Source organism: Schistocerca americana, chromosome 5 (assembly GCF_021461395.2).
Source record: "Schistocerca americana isolate TAMUIC-IGC-003095 chromosome 5, iqSchAmer2.1, whole genome shotgun sequence".
Lineage (NCBI taxonomy): Eukaryota > Metazoa > Arthropoda > Insecta > Orthoptera > Acrididae > Schistocerca > Schistocerca americana.
Genome location: NC_060123.1, coordinates 293,940,588 through 293,958,723, shown reverse-complemented (window position 1 = coordinate 293,958,723; position 18,136 = coordinate 293,940,588). Strand labels below are relative to the sequence as shown.

At 41.1% G+C, this 18,136-nt stretch overlaps 1 protein-coding gene across 1 annotated transcript in view; it reads right to left on the bottom strand.

The window, feature by feature from the left end:
- Positions 1 to 476: 476 nt before the first annotated feature.
- Positions 477 to 18,136, bottom strand: part of LOC124616104 (peroxisomal acyl-coenzyme A oxidase 3-like) — a 212,531-nt gene continuing 194,871 nt past the window's right edge. Inside the window, exon 13 of the mRNA XM_047144363.1 lies at positions 477 to 1,224. Within this exon, the coding sequence (XP_047000319.1) occupies positions 971 to 1,224 (254 nt within the window). The 3' untranslated portion in view covers positions 477 to 970. The remainder of the gene's footprint in view (positions 1,225 to 18,136) is intronic.

Sequence of the window (18,136 nt, the reverse complement as noted above, 5' to 3'; positions counted from 1 at the left end):
AAAATTCATTATTCCCTCAGAGATTCCTGGGTTTCTCCACTTATATATTTGATGGAACTGCATCAGTAATGTGTTTGCTCATCTTTCATTGAGTTGCATGGTGAAATATGACTTGCTGTATGTATCGTCACAGAGAGAGAGTGAGAGAGAGAGAGAGAGAGAGAGAGAGAGAGAGAGAGAGAGAGAGAGAGAGATGGAGACAGAGACAGAGACAGAGAGAAAGGCGAAGGGGAAGCACTATACACATTTTACAGTTGGAGACTTTATCATCGGTCATGGAATTCATTTCCATGTAGGAAATATTACACACTGATTTGGTTTTACTTTATGCAATAAAAATTTGGAAACATATTCTGTAAAAATTAATTTTCGGAGACGTCTAATATAAAAATGATTTTATAATTTCAAAATGGTGAACAAAAATCTTGTGTCACAGTGAATGCACATCTGATATATAATTAAAACTATGCCAGAAACTTATAGTCACAATTTATGAAATCAGTGCACATAGTTCTTCCCCAAAGCAATCACACAACTTTTTTAGCCTTACATATGTTTTTGTTCTTTAGACCCTGCCAAAAAATACAATAGCATTATTTATATTCAAAAACATAAGTGTGTGCAGCATCACTAAGATGAAAAACAAGCAGACAATAATGCACATTCATTGTCACTGAACCATCATCAAAATATGTCTTTACAAAATATACAAGAATGTGTGACTTTTCTATGAATGGTTGGTTCATGCCCAACTGTGTAATAAAATATCAAAATAAGCAATTATTTTGTAACATAAGAGAGCATTCCATTTCTTTAAAAATATGCTTTACAAGATGTACAATTTTTTTCCAAGATGTGTACATACACATTTCACTTCATAAAATTCCAACTCGGGACTATGAGAATTTAGCAGGATGCAGCATTAGCATTCTAGTGGAAATGTGTATATACAGTATAGTTTATAATGTCACTACAGTTTACTTTGTACAAACATAACTTCATTGCACCAAGATGGCCTTTCAAATGTCTGATGTTTCTGGAAGAGATGTGTTTGCAGATTTTGAGAAATTTTTCCATTTGAGTTTCCAAGTAAAGAATTCAGCATGGAATCTGGTGGAGCTATGGCATCAGCCAGAGAGACAGCATCATTCTTCAGATGAGCACACAGATACATAATTCCCTCCCTTAACATCTCGGATGCCTGAGGGCCTTTCACATACCCTCCTGAAATGAATGACAGGTGTAATATTTTTCTAAAAAAAAAAATTAATCATACATTTGTTAAATTCATAGCCAGATCAGTTGACTTGTATACATCTCAATAAGTGTAACCACCAGTACAGTATAAAGAAAAATGTATTCTTCACTTTTGGAACCACAGATTCCTTCTTCAGTGAAGCATCAAGGAAGTAGTTGGGGGGACAGTTCAATTAAATTCCAAGTTAAATGCAACCCACATAACACAAGGGAAAAACTGTGGGCAGCTAGTTGTGACCAACTTCAAACTTGTATGAAACATGCTCTGTAAACTGTCTGGAAGTACTTTAGATTGGTCCACTTGGAGATCACTGAACATGCTAAGACAGTGGTCCCCAATCTTTCTTAAACCATTACCTCTGATTACAATCAGACATTAGTGCACCTTTAGCACCTAACTAAAATGTAGAATGAAAGACTTTTCCTGAAACACTTTTATTTTTAAAATGATGAAAGATGCATGATATTTAGTTTTTGTGTCTCTTAGAATAAATGACGAAGGAATTCGTGGTGCATTGCAAGTGCTAGCCACATCTCCTTCTCAGAAAAGGAAGCTAGCTATCCACACTAAGGGTGCACACTTGTTACAAAACATGCTTCCCCTGCATTACTCCTTTCCATTGTGGCACTTCACTCTAATAATAATAATAATAATAATAACAATAATAATAATAATAATCCCGTGGAGGCCCGGGAAAAGAATAGGCCTCCGGTATGTTCTGCCAGTCGTAAAAGGCGACGAAAAGAACAAACCACTAATAGGGTTAATCCTCCTTTTAGTGTGATTACTTGGTTCAGGACAGAACTAAAGAAGCCTCGGACAAGCGCCGTCATGGTCGGGGATGACGCTTGAACCCTATGCCCACCCACAATGGTAACAACACTGCTAGCCAACTGGAAAATTATTTAAATCCAAATAGAGGTGTTTTGCAGGATATGCTTCCTGCAAGCACCCTAGAAGGAAAACAAAGACAGAGGATGAGATGGTTAGATGAAGTTAATCGACACCTCATGTTCTGTTATTACCAAGCAACAAACCTAGGAACCAACACAACTGGATACAGATCACAAGTATACACAACATTTATTACCAGATACCCAGAATTAAAATGTTTAACAGAAGAAAGACTAGCTGATCAGATCCGTGTAATAATCAAAAATAACAGGATACCCCAGTCAGAATTAGAAAACATCAAACGACAAGTACAACAAATACTAGAACAAAATAATGTGCAATCAGAAGAAGAAGAAAATACAGTAATGGACTCAAACATCACAGAGCAAACAAACAAAGAACAACACGCATCAATTAAACAATCAGAGGAAAACGACATCTTAAGACAGCCACCAGAACAAGCACAAATAGAACACGAAGTGACACACATGTTAGATATAGAAGAAAAATTTCAGCTGACATATATAGAATACAAAGACACAAATACAGATATTAGACCATTCTTGCATAGACCACCAAATAACCCACAAGTCGAAACAACAATAACAACTGTCAACACAATCATACACAACAAAATAAATGAAAATACAACTATGGAAGAGTTACAACTACTGGTTTATGTAGGAGCACTCACTACACTAAATATACACACTAGGCAGAGATCAGAACCAACCAACACACAGAAGAAACCCACAAAACCAGCATGGCAACACAGGCTACAGATCAGAATAGAAAAACTGAGAAAAGACATCGGACAGCTAACACAATTTATAAGAAATGAAATATCAGACAAAAAACGAAAAAGGTTAGGTAAAATCTCACAACAAAAAGCAATAGAGCAATTAGATGAAAAGAAGCAGAAATTACAAGCATTGGCCAAACGACTTAGAAGATACAAAAAAAAGTGAAAATAGAAGGAAACAAAACCAAACATTCAACACAAACCAAAAGAGATTTTACCAAACAATAGGTAACACACACATTAAAATAGACAATCCACCAAACATAACAGACATGGAACACTTCTGGAGCAACATATGGTCAAACCCAGTACAACATAACAGGCATGCACGGTGGATACAAGCAGAAACAGACTCATACAAGATGGTACCACAAATGCCTGAAGTGATAATTTTGCAACATGAAGTCACCCGAGCAATTAATTCTACGCACAATTGGAAAGCCCCTGCAAATGATAAAATAGCAAATTTCTGGCTAAAGAAGTTCACCTCAACACATTCACATCTAACTAAATTATTTAACAGTTACATTGCAGACCCATACACATTCCCTGATACACTTACACATGGAATAACATATCTGAAACCTAAAGATCAAGCAGACACAGCAAACCCAGCTAAATATCGCCCCATAACATGCCTACCAACAATCCACAAAATATTAACTTCAGTCATTACACAGAAATTAATGACACATACAACACAGAACAAAATTATAAATGAAGAACAAAAAGGCTGCTGCAAAGGAGCACGAGGATGTAAAGAGCAACTGATAATAGATACAGAGGTGACATATCAAGCTAAAACTAAACAAAGGTCACTACACTACGCATACATTGATTACCAAAAAGCTTTTGATAGTGTACCCCACTCATGGTTACTACAGATATTGGAAATATACAAAGTAGATCCTAAATTGATACAGTTCCTAAACATAGTTATGAAAAACTGGAAAACCACACTTAATATCCAAACAAATTCAAATAATATCACATCACAGCCAATACAGATTAAGCGTGGAATATACCAAGGAGACTCATTAAGTCCTTTCTGGTTCTGCCTTGCTCTGAACCCACTATCCAACATGCTAAATAATACAAATTATGGATACAATATTACTGGAACATACCCACACAAAATCACACATTTGCTATACATGGATGATCTAAAACTACTGGCAGCAACAAATCAACAACTCAACCAATTACTAAAGATAACAGAAGTATTCAGCAATGATATAAATATGGCTTTTGGAACAGACAAATGTAAGAAAAATAGCATAGTCAAGGGAAAACACACTAAACAAGAAGAATGCATATTGAATAACCACAATGACTCCATAGAAGCGATGGAAAAAACAGATGCCTATAAATATCTAGGATACAGACAAAAAATAGGAATAAATAATACAAATATTAAAGAAGAACTAAAAGAAAAATATAGACAAAGACTAACAAAAATACTGAAAACAGAATTGACAGCAAGAAACAAGACAAAAGCTATAAATACTTATGCTATACCAATATTGACCTACTCATTTGGAGTAGTGAAATGGAGTAACACAGACCTAGAAGCACTCAATACACTTACACGTTCACAATGCCACAAATATAGAATACATCACATACATTCAGCAACAGAAAGATTCACATTAAGCAGAAAGGAAGGAGGAAGGGGATTTATCGACATAAAAAACCTACATTATGGACAGGTAGACAATTTAAGAAAATTCTTTCTAGAACGAGCAGAAACTAGCAAAATACACAAAGCAATCACTCATATAAATACATCGGCTACACCACTGCAATTTCATAATCACTTCTACAACCCTTTAGATCACATAACATCAACAGATAGAAGAAAGTAAATTGGAAAAAGAAAACACTACATGGCAGGCACCCATATCATCTAACACAGCCACACATCGATCACGATGCATCCAACACATGGCTAAGAAAAGGCAATATATACAGTGAGACGGAAGGCTTCATGATTGCAATACAGGTTCAAACAATAAACACCAGATATTACAGCAAGCATATTATTAAAGATCCCAATACCACAACAGATAAATGCAGACTTTGCAAACAACAAATAGAAACAGTAGATCACATCACAAGTGGATGTACAACCCCAGAAGACATGACAATGTAGCAAAAATAATACATCAACAGCTTGCCTTACAACATAAACTTATAAAACAACATGTTTCCACATACAAGTATGCACCACAAAATGTACTGGAGAATGATGAATACAAATTATACTGGAACAGAACCATTATAACAGATAAAACAACACCACATAACAAACCTGACATCATACTCACCAATAAAAAGAAGAAATTAACACAACTAATCGAAATATCCATACCCAATACAACAAATATACAAAAGAAAACAGGAGAAAAAATTGAAAAATACATCCAACTGGCTGAGGAAGTCAAGGACATGTGGCATCAGGATAAAGTTGACATTATACCAATTATACTATCAACTACAGGAGTCATACCACACAATATCCACCAGTACATCAATGCAATACAGCTACATCCAAACTTATACATACAATTACAGAAATCCGTAATTATTGATACATGTTCAATTACCCGAAAGTTCCTAAATGCAATATAACATATACTGTTCAGTTAAAAGGAAGTGACGCTTGATGAAGGTCCGCGTCACTATCCATTTTTAACCAGACTTAACGTCTGAGAAAGTAAAGAAATAATAATAAAACTGTGTACAGCATTATAGTAGCCCTTATGTAGTTACTGCTGTGTCGTGTTGTCAATTAATTCATTTATCTGTTTTGATGCGAGTCATGAAGCACTTTCAGGACTATTGCGGTTACTACCTACAAGTTGGAAAAGACATTTGCTTGAGATATTTAGCTTTTGTTATGCACATGCCTCACTTTTATCATCAAAGATATATGGGACAAAGCACAACATATATGTGTAGTGGGTGGACTACATGAGGAACCTGTAACCTCCGTCACATTAATGCTACTAATTGAGAAAATATTACTATTGATAACATATAACACCAGTATTAGAGTCTTGCAAAACTGTGATAATAGTAATGATCTTTTGAAAATAATTTAGTTTCATGACTGAAACAGAATGGAATCATTAAGTTATTACCCCTCAGATGATTTAATTTTAGCCCTCAGGTGGTAATTACCCCCCCACTTGTGAACCACAGTGCTAAGATCAGGCGTTGGTGAATCCGTGGATAGTTTTATCAAATAGGGACTTTCCAAAGGAAATACACAGTGTGAATGTGGAGAATGCACAATGAATCTGTCCACACTGCCCTGAGTCATCTGGTGATGATGAGCTGATGAAAGCTGTTGCTCAATTTTAGGTGAAGATTATGTAGTCCATTATGTAACTATGTAAGCAGGAGTTTTTGTAAATTATTATTTTAGTTGTGTCCCTTAATATTAAACAGTCGTGTGATATAGAGTTTTATATGGCTTCTGACTTGAGTAAATTAAGACCTATGGGGGGTAAAAAGGTAGGGAGGAGAAGACGAAGAGCTATAAGCACTCTACAGTCATTCTATAGTTTTGTATGAATATACTCACATCATCACTTCAAGGATTAGACATTTTTTTGTTTTGTTTTGCCTGTTACACTGTCCATCACTTCCTCATTTTTCCTTGATTTCTTTTCTCAATTAGGTTAAATGCTGTAGCTCTTCAGGCTTTCCCGGCAGTCTGTTGACACTTTGAAAAAACGGGACTTTTTCCAGATGTTAGCATCCTTTTCACATGATATTTTGATGGCGTAACCTGCTATCTTCTTTCGTGCTACCCAAGAATGATCCTTGGATGGATAGAGTCCAGTATTTATGCCTGTAAGGTGCTGGGTGCTCCCTAGTTGGTCTGTGCTGCATCAGTGCAGTTGAGCAAGTGACCAACAGGCTACCATCCAGTGTGGCTGAAGAGATCCATAGAGACACATGCAGGGTGCCAAATCCAACATCTCAAGCAATGAAAGGGTGGCACTCAGGCAACTGTGGGAGGATGACAGCATTGCAGTGATGCCAGCAGACAAGGGGAACTCCACAGCCATCCTAAGGAAGACAGAGTATGACAGAAAAGTGCAACAACTTCTGGAGGATCCTGTGTACAAAACAAAAGAAAGTGATCCCATGGACAAAGTGGGCAAAAAGACCAGGGCTCTGCTGAAGGAGTCAGCGTGCCTGAACAAGTTATCAAACAACTGCGTTCCAAAGTGCCAGTATCATCTAGATTGCATGGATTCCCTGAAGTTCACAAGAATGGGGTTCCTCTTCAACTTATTGTTAGCAATATCAGTGCTGCCACCTATCCTAATGCAAAATACCTAAAGAAGATGCTGGCACAACATGTGGGCATATGTGTGCACCACATTTGAAACTCAGAGGACTGCCTACAATGGCTGAGGCAACTACACATTGTGGACTCTGACATAAAGGTCAGTTTTGATGTGGTGTCTCTCTTCACAAGAGTACCACTGAATGTCTCACTTGATCTTATTGGAGAGAGGTTTGATCAGCTCTCCTCAACTTTTTCAGGCATGTACTAACCTTGACATACTTTTAATATGGGAAGTATCATAAGTGGTTGCCAACCTATTCATGGAAAGATCTGAAGGGGAGGCACTTACATCTGCCACATATCAAACCAAGTGCTTTTTTAGATAAGAAGGGCTTATTTCAGTAGTGGTACAAGTCCATTTTTGTTCATTCTGAGATACAGAGTCCTATAAAGTTAAATGAGCGCTGAAAAATCTGATATGTTGACTTACCAAATGAGAAAGCACTGGTAGATAGACACAATAAAAAACACACAAACACACACACACATTTCAAGCTTACGATAAAAAGGGAAGGTGAATACAAAGTGAAACTACTTGCACAAACAAAAAGAGAAAGTAAGATGACAGAAAAGATTTCGAAATGCAACAGTGACAATATGGTAAAAAGGGAAGGTGAATACAAAGTGAAACTACTTGCACAAACAAAAGAGAAAGTAAGATGATAGAAAAGATTTCAAAATGCAACAGTGACCAACCTTGGGTTGCGAAAGCTTGAAATTTGTGTGTGTGTTTGTGTGTTTTTTATTGTGTCTATCTACCAGCACTTTCTCATTTGGTAAGTCACAGCATCTCTGTTTTTTTATATATATTTTTCCCACATGGAATGTTTCCCTCTATTATATTCATATATATATACTTTAATATTTCTGGTACCTCAACTGCAGATTTTTCAGCGCTCATTTAACTTTATAGGACTCTGTATCTCAGAATGAACAAAAATGGACTTGTACCACTATTGAAATAAGCCCTTCATATGTGGATGATACCTTTGGCATATGGCCCCATGGTAAGGAGAAGCTAGATGATTTTCTGGAACATCTGAATTCATGCCACCCAAATATAACATTCACAATGGATCTGGAGAAGGATGGACAACTCCCATTCCTGGATTTATTAGTCAAGAGGAAGGCTGATGGCACATTTGGGCACAGTGTATACCACAAACTGACACACATTGTCTTATACCTGCAAGTCAACAACTGCCACCATCCGGCACAGAAGAACACAATGCTTAAAACTCTAGTCCACAGAGCACATACTCTGTCAGACCCTGACAGTTTGACAATGGAAACAGAACACGTAAAGTTGGTGTTCAGCAAGAATGGATTCTCATCTAGAGACGTCCAGAAGGCCTTCGACCTGCCAGTCAATCACAGGATCCAGAAGAAGAAACAGAAGAGGCAAAGAGGGTGCCATACTTGCCATATGCTGGACCGATCTTTGATAAGATCAGAAAAATTCTCATGAAACATGACATGAAGAGCGTAAGATTGGGACAATGTTGGGGAATGCAAAGGATGACCGGGGATTACAGAAGCCATGCACTGACAGCATACCATGTGAGTGTCGGCTGTCATACATCGGCCAGACCACCAGGACTGTGGAAATCAGGTGTAAAGAACACCAGAGGCACATCAGACTCAGACAGGCTACCAAATCAGCCATAGCAGAACACTGTTTAGAGCTTGGTCACTTGATGAACTACAATGACACCAAATTGTCACATAGATGCCCTAGATATTGGGACAGTGTCATAAAAGAGTCCATTGAGATCAAGATCACTGAGAATCTCATCAGCTGTGACACTGGATACCAGCTCAACAAGGCCTGGGATCTGGCTCTTGAACTTTTGAAAACTCAACGCAAAACACACAGAGATTTCACAAGAAACAGGAATGAGAACTGAGAAAACAGTCACGAGACAGAGCACCAGACACTACAGATTTGTCCTGGCACTCCTGAGATGATGACCACAACCCTAGATGATGGCCAAATTGGGTGCAGACATTGGGTGGGACACCAAAAATCAGAGGGAACCATTGGAGCCGTGCCTGGTGGGCAAGAACAGGGGATGGAACACTCAACATGGGGCGGACCAATTACGGAGCACCCAGAGAGAGACAGAAGTGGAAACCGAGGAAACAGCAATGAGACAGAACACCAGACATTACAGACCGATTTGACAGACCTCAGACGACAACCATAACCCCAGAGGATGGCCGTAGTGGACATGGTGGGCAGTCAGAACACCAGCGACCAGAGAGGATCATGCGAGCCGGGCCTGGTGGGTGCAGACTGCGAATGCAATGCTCGACACAGCGTGGACCAGTTACAGAGCACTCAGCTAGAGACAGAAATGGAGACCAAGGACTGCGGAGGGAACACCCGATGCGGTGCGGACCGACTAGGGAGCAACCAGCACCTTACAGGCCTAAATACTGCACTCAATCTGCCTAAGGACCATTCTTAGGTAATATCTGAAGAAGACAGCAAGTTACTCTGTTGAAATATTGTGCGTGAATGACGTGAACATCCGAAAGAAGACCTGTTTTTCAAAATGTCAGGTTAAATGCTCTTATCTGAACAGATTATCTTTCTCTGCTCATGCTTTGGTGTTGTTTGTTCCAGTTTCTTCTATTTTCTTGTATTTCATTGAGGACATTAAATATACTTAGTTCTCTGCAACTTATAAATTTCAAAATCTGTCATCTGTTGTGCATCCTGTTACTGCTCTTAGAAATCTCATCTCTGTTAGCTTTATATGACTTTCTTGGGTTTATTTATAGCCCACAATTTACTTCAATAAACAGGCAATTGGACTGCCACTATCTTATAAAATTTCAATCTTGTTTCTTTTCCCATTTTATTTTTTAGACTGCTGTTTATTGTTCGACATATATTCCCAAATATATAGTCTCTAAATCAGTGCAAAAACAACAACAACCACACATAAGACCTTTGTGTCCTTTTTTGTTTACATGCAGCCAATCTTGCGTCCTTGACAGATTTAAAACATTCTTTAAACTTAATTACTCTTTCCAAATTGACCATGAGTGAGAAATGTGGGAGCTGTTATAGTGTAGTGAGTAGAGGGCTTTGTTGCACAGTCTTGTAGGAATATTTTATCTGGGGGGGGGGGGGGGGGGTGCAGTGGGAAGAATTTTGGGAGAAGAGAAGAGGCTCTCTCCTGGATCTGCAGAGAATGCAGCAGGAACATTTTGATTGGGGAACAGGAAAGGAAAATCTGTGCCCTTCAGGAAGGGACTGATAAGGATCAAGGGAGATAGGAGGGAGGAGAGTGATTGGGAGCTGGCAGCTGGTAGGCGGATAGGAAGAAAAAGAACGCGACCTAATAGTTTTATCATCAACACCAAAAACAGGTATCTACCACTGCCAGAGCTAAGTCGAGAAGAGCGTCAGGTGGAACGAGGTGCAAGAAATGTGCAGCACACTTCAACCAAGGCCAAGAAGCCTAGGAATAGACAAAATGTTAGGAAGAAGAAATTGCTGCTGCTAGGTAGTAGCCATGGGCAACGTGTAAGCCCTCAGTTACAGGAAAGTTTAGGGGGAGGTCACCAGTATCTTCAAGTCAAATGCAGGGCTAAGTCATGTGATAGAGCACTTAGGGTGTTTATGTAAGGACTTTACAAAAAAGGACCATGTAATAATAGTGGGTGCGGTGGGAAACAGTTTGCTACAGAACTTAATACCTAAGAGTGCATAGCAGTCAGAAAAAGTCTATGGGTGTGTTGGTGGAATAGACAGCTGTGTAGTGCTGCAATGGGAACAGGGAACAGGATAAGAGGGTAAAAGATGATGATTAATGAAGGTTGAGGTCAGGAGAGTTATGGGAACATAGGATATATTATAGGGAGGGTTCTTACCTGTGCTATTCAGGAAAGCTGATGTTAGTGGCAAGGGTATAGATGGCACAGGCTGTGAAGCAATCATTGAAATGAAGAACATGGTGTGAGGCAACATTCTCAGCACTAAGGTGGTCCTGCTGTTTCTTTGATACAGTTTGTTGTTGGCCATTCTTGCAGACAGAGAGCTTGTTCATTGACATGCCCATGTAGAATATAGCACAGTGCTTGCAGCTTAGTGTGTAGAGTACTTGACTGGTTTCACAGTTAGCCCTGCCTTTGATGGGATAGCTGATGTTTGTGACTGGGCTGGAGTAGGTGGTGGTGGGATGACGTATGGGACAGGTCTTGCATCTAGTTCTATTACATGTATATGAGCCATGACACAAGGGGTTCGGAGTAAGGGTTATGTAGGAGTGGATAAGAATATTGTGTAGGTTTGGTGGGTGATGGAATACCACTATGGGAGGGATGGGAAGAGTAGTAGGTAGCACATTCCTCATTTCAGGGCATAGCAAGAGGTAGTCAAAACACTGGCAGTAAATGTGATTCAGTTGGTCCAGTCCTGGTTGGTACTGAGTCACAAGGGGAATGCTCCTCTGTGGCTGGGTGGTGGGACCTTGGGAGGTGGTGGGTGACTGTAGAGACTAGGCATGGGAAATCTGTTTTGTACAGGGAGAATAATTACAATCTGTGATGGCATCCAAGAGACCCTTGGTATATTTTGAGAGGGACTGTTCATCATTCCAGATGTGACTGCCTTGGTATGGAATGGGTGACAACTGTTGAAGTTGAGGTATTGTTAGTGGTTGGTAGGTTTGATATGGACAGAGGTACTGATGTAGCAATCTTTGAGATGGATGTCAACATCAAGGAGGGGGCTTGTTGGGTTGAAGAGGACCACGTGAAGTGAATGGGGGAAAACGATTTGAGGTTTTGGAGAAATGTGGACAGAGTCCTCATTCTTGATCCAGATCATGAAGATGTCGTCAATGAATCTGAACCAGGTTTGGGACTCCACGCAGTTAGAAAGGATTCCTCTAGATGGCCTATGTGTAGACTGGCATAGGATGGTGTCATCGGAGTACTCATATCCATACCCTGGGTTAATAAGGAGGTTGCACGTTTGGAATCCATCTGGTGTTGGGGAAGATAGCGTTCAATAGTGGCAAGTCTATGGTCATTAGAGATGTTAGTATAAAGGGACATGGCATCAACAGTAATGAGCAACGCAACATGTGATAGAGGAACTGGAACTGTGGAGAGTCGTTGGAGGAAATGGTTCATATATTTTGTATAGGAGGGTAAGTTATAGGTAATAGGCTGAAGGTGTTGGTCTCTGAGGGCAGAAATTCTCTGAGTGGGGGCACTGTAACCGGTCACAATGGGGCAGGCACTATGTTTGGGTTTATGGGCTTAAGGAAGCATGTAGAAGGTGGGACTGTGGGGCGCGATAGGAGTGAGGAGAGAGACAGACTCCTGGGAGAGGGTCTGGAATGGGTCTAAGGGTTTGAAGAGAGACTGGAGGTCCTGCTGGATTTCTGGAATGGGGCCACTGTACCAGGGTTTGTAGGTTGATGAATCTCACAGTTGGCAGAGTCCTTAAGTAATCCTTGTGGTTCAAAGCAACTGTCATGGAGCCTTTGTAATCACGTAGAATTTTAAGGTTGGGATCAATTTTTAGATGGTTGATGGCAGTTCTTGCTGCAGATTTAAGGTTAACTTACTTGTATGGGGATTTGGGGAATGATGGTGATGCAAGATTTTAGGTTAAGAAATTCTTGTAAGTTAACAGGGAGGATTTGGGGGCAGTGGGGGGGGGGGGGGGGGTGTCAAGGTTGCATGGAGAAATGAGCTGTGTCAGGCAGGTTTCAACACTGGTCTTTGGTTGAGTCTGATTGGTGGAGTTGGTGTCAAAAAAGTGTTTCCACTGTAGGAACCAGGTCAAAAAGAGAAGATCTGTAACATGTTTTGCATGATTGACTTTGGGAATGAGGCAAAACATGATGTCTTTGGAAAGGACTGATAAGTCTGTGGGGCTAAGGTTTTTGGAGGAAAAAGTTCATGACTGTGTTTTAAATCTGTTTAGATTCTGGATCCTATATGGAGGTGGAAGGGAGTCTTTGAGGGTGGGATAAATTTAATATGTCTGCAAGGCAGAGTTTGTCAGTTATGAGGGGATGTGTGGGAGATTTGGAGGTTGTTGTAGATGTCAAGGATAGTGATAATCCGAGGTGGGGAGTAGGAAGTGAACATGATGGAGGGTTTTTTGAGGTGGTGTTGTGAATGTTGCTCTAGTTCCTGGAGGGCAAGTGTTTCAATGTGTGATGTGGGATCAAGGAATTTGGGATTGCATAGCAGGGGAATTTTGCAGATGGAGAGGAGGTATTGCAAGGAGGTTTGGGATTGATTAAAGTGGTTTTGAAGAATTGTACTGATGAGGTTTAAGGACTGGCAGGATCTGAACAGGTCATTTTGGAAGGAGAGGTTGCAGATGGAGATGAGTAATTTGATGGGAAGGCTATTTGGGGGGATTCCATGAGCCAAGTACCAACTCAGGAAAAGTATGTGGAACTGGGTTCTTGCTAGGGATAAGGAAGCCTTTCTGCCTTGACAAAGATGGAAGCAGTATGATTCCATGGTGGAGGATAGTAACGTGTAAAAATACATAAATAATGTAGAAATACCCCAACAAAATTCACAAAAATACACCAAACCATGTTGGAAAAATCACAAAAAGGATGAAATTGGTGAAGTATGGGGAAACAACATGAAATCTGAGGGAGTAGGCCTATAGTGAAAGACAAAAACCAACTGAAACTGACGTGAAAACACTATGGAATCAAAGAAAAAAATAAATGTAAAGATTGTAATGTGGGTTGCAGGTCTGTGGGTGGATAAATGTGAAGAAGGGGGTTAGATTAGGTGAAGTTATTATGTGTGTACTAGAATAGTGAGAAGGAGTAGGGGTGGGGAAGTTCTGGTAAGATGAGATACAAGCTCATGTGACACAGGAAGTTATGGAACATAACATGCAAAAGTACGTGAGAGTGACACAGGAAGAGTCTAGGTCTAGGTCCAGCTCTAGGTCTAGGATTAATGATGTTGCCTGGAGTAATGTACATGAGAGGCTGCACCAACAATCAGCGGTGGTCCTGTAGCCATCTGTGATGCAGTTATCTAGTGTGGTGTGCAGTTCAGTCTGCAAAGTCACAAATGAAACACAGTAAGGAAGAGAAAGAACGATGGACCCTGAGTATAGTAATATGTTAGAAAATAGTAACAAAGGAAAACACCACTGGGTCACAGGATGGAAGAAAAGCTGACAGGCAAAATCAAACAATGGCAATATTGTGAAAAGGACAGTTGCTACTCACTACTTAGCAGAGATGCTGAGTCATTGATAGGTACAACAAAAAGACTGTCAAACAAAGCTTCCGGCCAAACACGCTTTCATCAGAATTAGACAAAACACACACACACACACACACACACACACACACACACATGACCACCAAGGCCAAGGCCATACTGCAAGCAGCAGTGCATGATGGGAGAAGCAAACTGGATGATGGGGTCAGGAGGAGACTGGGATGGGGAGGGGGAGAGATAGCAGGGTAGGGGTTGGGGACAGTAAAGTGCTGCTTGTGGGAGCATACAGGGGTGAAGTGGAGAGAGGTTAGGGCAGCTAGCTGCAGTAGGGAGGATAGACAGAGGGCAGGGGGAATGGGGGCAGAGTTAGTGGAAAAGTAGAGAAGTAGAAAGACTGTGGGGGCATTGGTGGCATAGAAAGCTGTGTAGTGATGGTATGGGAACAGGAAAGGTGGGTAATGGACAATGATTAACTAAAAGGCCAGGAGAGTTATGGGAACATAGGACGTACTGTAGGACAGTTCCCACCTGTGCATCTCACAAAAGCTGTTGTAGGTGGGAAGGATCCAGATGGCACAAACTGTGAAGCAGTCATTGAAATGAAGAACGTAATTTTAGGCAGTGTTCTCAGGAACTGGGTGGTCCAGCTGTTTCTTGGTCACAGTTTCTCGGTGGCCATTCATGTGGACAGATGGATTGTTGGTTGTCTTGTCCATGTAGACTGCGGCACATTGGTTGCATTGTATCTTGCATATCAAATGACTGGTTCACAGATAGCTCTCATTCCTGTATGCTCCCATAAGCAGCACTTTACTCTACACAGAGGATTATATATCCAATGAAAAGACTATGAATCATTTTATTATTATTGTTTTAATATTTATTTCCCTCACCACTAACCCACTATCCCCCCGCCACACCCCACCCTCAGCTTCCTGGCCTCCTCCTTACCCCCACCACCCAGTTTGCTTCTCAGATCATGCATCACTGCTCACAGTCTGGTCTTGGCAACCAGAGACTGTGGTCATGTGTGTAAGTTGCATTTGTGTGATTGCATGTGTGTATGTCGTCTAATTCTCATGAAGACTTGTTTGGCTGAGAGCTTTGTTTGACAGTCTTTTTGTTGTGCCTATCTGCAACTCAGCATTTTTGCGAATAATGTCACCATTATTCCATCCTAGACTTTCCATTGTTTTAGTTTGCTGGATGGCTTTTGTTCTGTCCAGTAACCCAGTGTTGTTTTCCTTTGTTACTGTTTTCTAATGTATTACACTACTCAGTGTCTGTCATTCTTTTTCTTCATTTCTGTGTTTCATTTGTCGCCTTTGAAACTGGTGCACTGCATGATCTACTTGTGAGCCACTCTGTATCAGCCATCTTGGCCATCTTGGCCAAGCATAACAGATGCCTATACTACCGCTGCTGATTGTTGGAGCCGCATCTAATGTCCCACATTACTCCCACGGTTATCACAGAGACCCTGTTCCAGAAATCCAGCAGGATCTCTAGTCTCTTCTCAAATCCTCAGGCTCATTGCAGAGTCCATCTCTTTTCTCTTCACAGCCAGTAATTATTTTCTCAATCTCATACAAAAATAGACCTCCCATGCCTTATCTCTCTAGTTACCCACCACATCCCAAAATTCCACCATCCGGCCACAGAGAAGCATTCCCCTTGTGACTCAGTACCACCCAGCACTGGAGCAACTGAATCACATTCTCTGCCAGGGTTTTGACCACCTCTTGTCATGCCCTGAAATGAGGAATGTGCCACCCATTACTCTTCCCATCCCTCTCATAGTGGTATTCCAGAACCCCCTGAACCTACACAACATCCTTGTCCATCCCTACACAACCCCTGCTCCCACTACTTGCGCCATGGCTCATATCCCTGTAATAGACCTAGATGCAAGACCTGTCCCATACATCCTACCACCACCACCTACTCCAGTCCAGTCACAAGCATAATCTGTCCCATCAAAGGCAGGGATACCTGTGAAACCAGTACGTGATCTACAAGCTAAGCTTCAACCAGTGCGCTAAATTCTAAATGTGCATGACAACCAACAAACTGTCTCTCCACATGAATGGCCACAAAAGAACTGTGGCCAAGAAACAGCTGGACCACCCAGTTGATGAGCATGCTGCCAACATGATGTTCTTCATTTCAGTGACTGTTTCTCAGCCTGTGCCATCTGGATCCTTGCATCAACACCAGCTTTTCTGAATTGTGCAGGTGGGAACTCTCCCTATAATATATCCTACGTTCCCATAACCCTTCTGTCCTCGAGCTTTGTTAGTCATTGTCCTTTACCCTGATAGTGCATCATTGTACAGAATAAAGTCAGTAGCTACCTCTTCTTCCATGACTTCATCCATCTCCACGGGGAAAATCAACCGTATGTTAAAGAAACACCGAGTTAAAACCGTCTTTTGCCCGCCCAATAAAACACGGGAATTACTAGGGAGTGTGAAAGATGACCTCGGTTTGAGGAAGGCCAGCATATATCAAATTCCCTGTGAGTGTGGGAAGACTTATATCGGGCAAACAGTACGCACCATCAAAGATCATTGCTGAGAACATCAAAGGCACACTTGACTGAAATATCCAAATAAGTCGGTGGTAGCAGAGCACTGTTTGTCCAAGAAACACGAGATGGATTATGAGTGTACCAAGATCCTGGCTCAGACCTCTAAATATTGGGACAGCATTATAAGGGACGCTGTCAAAATTCGCACCTGGGAAGATCTTATCAACCCAGATTGTGGCTACAATCTCAGCAAGGCTTGGGACCCGGCATTGAAAGTAATTAAGAAGACTCTCAGCAAGAAGTACGAACTGGTGACCAGAGCTGACATAGCAAGCACATTGATGCTACGACAGATTCCGACGCCCATGTCATCGCGACTGCTGGTGCGTGGGTGTGGACAGCAAAGAGAGTGGCCCACGGGAAGAGGGGATTTAAATCGGCCGCCCGCCCTCAGGAACTCAGTTTGTCAGCGCACCTGATGATGGTGACACGTCTGATCGCCAAAATATTGTGTCCGTTGGGCACTATGAACCAGCAGTATCCCCATGGACTGTTCGAGCAACAAATACGCCGGGAGAAACTGAAGAATCACAACCAACAAGCTGGTCGTTCACATGAATGGCCACAAAAGGACTGTGGCCAAGAAACAGCTGGACCACTCAGTTGATGAGCATGCTGCCAACATGACGTTCTTCATTTCAGTGACTGTCTCTCAACCTGTTCCATCTGGATCCCTGCATTAACACCAGCTTTTCTGAATCGTGCAGGTGGGAACTCTCCCTATAATATATCCTATGTTCCCGTAACCCTCCTGGCCTCAAGCTTTGTTAGTCATTGTCCTTTACCCACCCACTCACTTCCCTGTTTCCATTCCAGCACTACACAGCCCTCAATTCCACCTCTGCCTATCGGTGACTCAGCATTTCCACTATATAGTATGGAAAGTTCTGACCGAATATAAATAATTTAGGAGTAAAGTAACGACTCTCTCTCTCTCTCTCTCTCTCTCTCTCTCTCTCACACACACACACACACACACACACACACACA